The 5465-nt window shown below is 35.3% G+C and overlaps 1 protein-coding gene across 1 annotated transcript; it reads right to left on the reverse strand.

Moving 5' to 3' along the window:
- Window positions 1-2274: 2274 nt before the first annotated feature.
- Window positions 2275-4785, reverse strand: LOC113305931 (zinc finger MYM-type protein 1-like). Its single transcript, XM_026554923.1, has 2 exons — window positions 4641-4785; window positions 2275-4532 (listed from the first exon to the last, which is right to left on the reverse strand). Exons 1-2 carry the CDS (start codon window positions 4783-4785, stop codon window positions 2275-2277), a joined length of 2403 nt encoding a protein of 800 aa, XP_026410708.1.
- Window positions 4786-5465: the final 680 nt, after the last annotated feature.

Raw genomic sequence — 5465 nt, forward strand, 5'->3', positions numbered from 1 at the left:
GAACCTGGTCAATTTTTTTTTGGTCAAAATATGTATACAGTCTGGTGCATTTGTATGGATAAATCTAAGTTCGTCGCGGTAATCACATGTGATACACTTTAAATTTATCACTCACCAAAAATCCCAATGAAGCATCATATATCCAAGGAAATACCAAATTGCAGTAATTTGCAAACCAAACATGTTTATCTATTTGAAATAGAGGGAGTGTAAAACTCTGTTCACAGTCTATGCATCCCACGTTTTTTTTTCTTTTCCGAGAAATAAAAGTCACACAATTAATCGAAGAGCTATGACCCCCTTATAAATATCTGATACTGAGAAATAAATAGGCAAAAACCAAATTCTTTCAATTTGGAAATTTTCCTCCATCTCTCTCCTCTCTCTCACTCATTCTTCTTCTTCAACAAAACCACCAATAACAACCCTTTTTTGCCCAGATCTGTGTAAAATTTTTCACTATTTCTTGTTTTCTAGGTTAGTTAGTAGTTTTAGCTTAAATTTTATTATGTTTTCTACTTATCTACACCATTATGGTGGTTTTATATACTCTTTTGAGGTTTATCTTCGGTTTAATGGCGGTTCTTGGTTATTGGGTTGGTTTTTAAGATCGATAGTGATGCTCTCCAACGACGAAATCTTCATCTTCGTAGGTGATTTCTTTGACGACGAAAACCTCATCACTAGATACAAGAAATTTGAGCAAATCACTCCTATTTTGGGAGCGTATCTTTCTCATTCTTCCTCCGATTCAATCGGAACTTGTTCACACTTGTGTTTTTCTTACTCCGATAATCTTCACTTTCTCTTGTCGGATTTTTCGGTATTATACTTTTGCGGTGTATTCTTATAACTTTGTATTCTCTTATTTACAATTTTAACCTCATTATAATCTCGAATTTCCATTAATGAAAAGATTCTTTGTTTATCAAAAAAAAAAAAAAAAAGAATTAGGCAAGTAAGGAAACAACGGATACTAACCCTAGAAAATGTATGAATTCAATGTCTCTAGAGAGGGAATGCAGAGACAAAACAACCAGTCTGTTTCTTGTAGGATGTACATGGTTTTAACATTAATGTCATATAAACGTAAACAAACAGACAAAAAAACTAACAAAAGAAAATGAACACCCTAGCCATGATTGAATTTGGGACCAAAAAGTCAGGTTAAGACTTAAAATCAATGTCATATAAACGCAAACAAACAAAGAAAAAAACTAACAAAAGAAAATGCAAAACACAGCCACGATTGAATTTCGGACCAAAAATTCAGGTTAAAACTTAAAATCAAGTTAGTTGGTTCAAGAATTAGATGCATGGTTAAGGCTTTGGCTTAAATGAAGAAAAACGTAATGGCATTGTTGGTTTTTGTCAAGGGAAATTGTTCATTAATGATTCAAGACAAACATTCTAAAATGACTTGTTCCTCGTATGCCAACATCCCATTTTCTAGAGCGCTAGCGTAAACGGCCCCCCTTCTAGTGCACAATTATTAGCATTTTGATGTATTTAGTCACATGAGCCTTTGGGTGAAAGCAGTAGTCGTAGTGCCAGTGCAAGCCTTTAACTGATGTGGGAGAGGTAAGGATCTGTACGTATAAACCACGTATGTCAGAATGGCAATACTGCATGAAGGTAAAAACAGCACATTACAGCTGTTAAATGTTTGTTATTCGGTTCGAGTTTAACCTCTAGGGTTTTTATTGGTTTTTCCTTGTCAATATTAATTTGTAATGGGATGATGTGGTTCCTACCAGGGACGGACCCAGGAAATAGTGTTGGGTAAGGCTAAACATATGCAAAAAATAATTTTTTTTGTTCAACAAGATAATCAAAGTTTTACCAAAGAAATTATAAAGTAGTACGTTTTTATTGATGCATATGTCGCTTGTCCAACAACCAAATCCCGATCATTTCATAAGCTTTATAACAATCCGTGGACTATATATCATCTCACCTGCAACGCTGCAACATAAATCTCCAAAAACCTTACAATATTCACCAAGTGGTTAGCTCCATAAAATTAACAAAAACTTTCAACAACCAAGAACCCCTTCACTTTATAGCAAAAAGTTATATCCCATTAAAATTTCATAAGCGTTTAAGTACAAAAAGTTACATATTTTATAACAAAAAAGTTGTTATACATTAGGATTTATAAGTGGCTAAGCTAAGTACAAGTATAACATTTGATCCGACGATCTATATATATATATATATATATATATATATATGCATAACTAGCTATAACAAAATATATGCAACCCGTATATACTAACTGAATTGGACCTTTCGTGGTCTCAATGAAGCAAAGTCATCTATGATAGAGTCACATGACACTTTTTCAGCAATTTCTCTTTCAGCATGGACTATCATACAATCTCCAAGAAACTCATTACCCATCTTGTTACGAGGTACCGTTTTCACAATATTCATACATGAAAATACCCTTTCTGCACTAGCTGTTGAAACGGGAAGAGTGAAGACAAGGCGAATTAATCTATCTATCAAATCATAGGCATTTGACTTACCAGTTTCAACCAATCGCTGACATAATTCAGCCACAGTAGTCATGTTTCCAAAATCTGGATTGTCGGCAATGTCTAACTTGTAATGTTGTAGTTGGCTTCTTAAAACACATACCTCTTGCCCCGTGAAATCATCAGGGTAAAACCTTTCTGCGAGACTGCAAAGTGAATCAATGTCAAAAGCTTTATAATTTTCATCCGGACTGAAAGCTGAACAAAGCACAAGTAGCTCCATTGATTCCTCTGTGAATCGATTGCTTAGCTCCAATAGGTGAAAATCAATGACAGCATTAAATATATCAACGCGGTAATGATGTTCAATAGTTATATGGTCTTTCTGCTGACAAGAACGACCCGTACCCATCATATATCGATCTGAAAATTCAGGAAGGACAATGTCATGTTCATCACAAAAACTTTTAACATTTCCAAAAAAAGTAACCCAATTTTTGTCTCTCAATTCTTGAAGAAGCACTTTTGTGGACTTGACCAGATTCATGGCATTAACAATGTCTTGTGTTTTCTTTTGCAGAGCTTGACATAGCACTTCTGTTACCGCCATAACACTTCCCACCAAGTGTAAGATAAAAACAAACTCAAAAGACCTAATTGCAAGATAAGCACCTTTCGCCATCCCCCTTATCTTAGAGGTGTTTCCATCTTTCATAACATTTTGAAGGACTATGCAAGATGGATTATACATACGGATCAAACTGAATACAGAACCAAAATGTGAGCTCCAACGAGTATCTGCTGCCCGTTTCAAAGTACGAGTTTGATTGGCTCCCGAACCAGTCTCAAGTTCACCATCATCTAATTTTGTGGCGACCTCTAATACTGCTGCAGATTTCAATTGACTGTGACGCTTAGGAGAAGCCCCAACAAGCTTGACAATAACTTTTAACTTCTCAAAAAACAGATAAACATCTTGCTCATCTGTAGCTGCTTCTACTAATGCTAGTTGTAACCTGTGAGCAAAGCAATGGACATAATAAGCATATGGACAATCTCTAAGAAACAATGCCTGCAACCCATTCCATGCTTCTCTCATATTACTAGAACCATCATACCCCTGACCCCGAATATTTTCTACTAAAAGACCATGTGAAGCAAGAGCTTCGGAAATCTCCCTCTTTAAAGTTAATGACGTGGTGTCCTCAACACTTCTGACTGCAAAAAACCGCTCTCTAATGCAACCATTAGTATCAACAAACCTCAGAACAATAGCCATTTGCTCTTGAACTGATGAATCTTGTGCTTCATCTACAAGAATACAAAATTTAGCATCTCCGATTTCTGCACGAATAGTATCCTTTACCTTGTTAGCGAGAATATGTAGAATTTCCTTTTGAATCTTCGGTGAAGTATACATTGCCTTTCCAGGTGCATTTCCTAAGACAACTTCAGCAATCTTGTCATTCAATATGGCTGCATATTTCATCAAACCAATAAACTTACCATGATTTGTTGACTCTAATGACTCATCGTTACCTCTAAAAGGACATGCATGAAGACCAAGCACTCTAACTGTCTCAATTGCTACCTTTAGTCGTAGCCTGTTCTTTGCTATAAGCTCCTTACTTTGTTTACGAAAAATGCTATCAATATGGCGAGATGGCCTCCGAAGATTTTCACAAGCTTCCACAGCTACCATGTGAGAAGATTTGATATGTCCAACATGTTGAACAAATGAACATGTAGATACCGTCTTATTAGAACCAATATGCTTGAAATCTGAGAAACCTTCTATTGTAAATGCAGGCCGCTTAGGTGGATCCGTTTCAAAAATAAAGCAAGGGAAGCAATATGCTTTTTTCTTTTCGATAGAGTACTCTAGCCATGAATGTTGTCTCAGCCAACTATATTGAAAATAACGATCTTGTCTTCCATCCCAAGTAGGAGGATATTTGGATAATCTAGGTTTGAAAGGTCCCTGTCTTAAATAAGCTCGACGTACCTCATCACGTTGATTCACTGGATATTCATAAATTTGGCGCCGCAAACCTGGATCACGCTCATAAGTACCTCCATTTCTTTGAACTGCAACTTCTTTGGCTTTACTATATATAGTTGGTTGAGCATATGATGGATTCTTTTGCTACTGAGAAGTACCATGTTCATGGTGTGATGATGTAGGCATGCCAACATTGTCAGTAGAAGTAAGCAGCTCACTTGATTTATCACCCCTTTTAGGCTTGAAAAATGACTCTATCGTTTTTAACTTCTTAGCCGGTGGACGAAAATGGTCGAGTGACATTGTCGAATAGGATTAGTATATACCTGAAATTGTAAATAATCATATCAAACTATCAAAGTATTGAAGCAAAAAAAAGGAGTAATTACAGAACTATTGAATTTAAAACTTAACTCCAATTTGGATGAGGTATAACAGTGGAAAAGCTTTCCAATCAGGTATGAGCTATAATTAACAGTGGAATCAAATTAAGAACACCCTATTTAAGTGAATCTTAATTATTCAGCAAACCAAAAAAAAATCAGCAAAAAAAAAAAAAAACCTAATTATTAACATAGCAAGAGAATCCTTGCAATTTCATTATACTAAATCATTGATCTAAGATAACAAAACTAGAACTACTGATATTTATTAAGAAATATCACCATAACTCCATTATCCAATCTGATTAACAATACAAAACCCTAGATTGACAAGGTAAAAAAAACGAAAACTACACAGTACACACTATAAATACCTTGAAATTTTAATCGAGCATCCTGCAATCTTGTTTACAAACTTCAAATTGAATAATTGATTACGATCTTCCCAAAATCAGATCGATCAAAGTTAAATTGAATACTAACATAGATAGGAAGTCCTCTTTCCAACTCTTCTTTACTCTTCGAGACTTCTGCCAAGCAAAAGAAAAAGGGGAATATCTCACACGTATCAATTTTTGGTTGTCCATATTTAGTGCCGGG

Source organism: Papaver somniferum, chromosome 8, assembly GCF_003573695.1.
Source record: "Papaver somniferum cultivar HN1 chromosome 8, ASM357369v1, whole genome shotgun sequence".
NCBI classification, from domain to species: domain Eukaryota; kingdom Viridiplantae; phylum Streptophyta; class Magnoliopsida; order Ranunculales; family Papaveraceae; genus Papaver; species Papaver somniferum.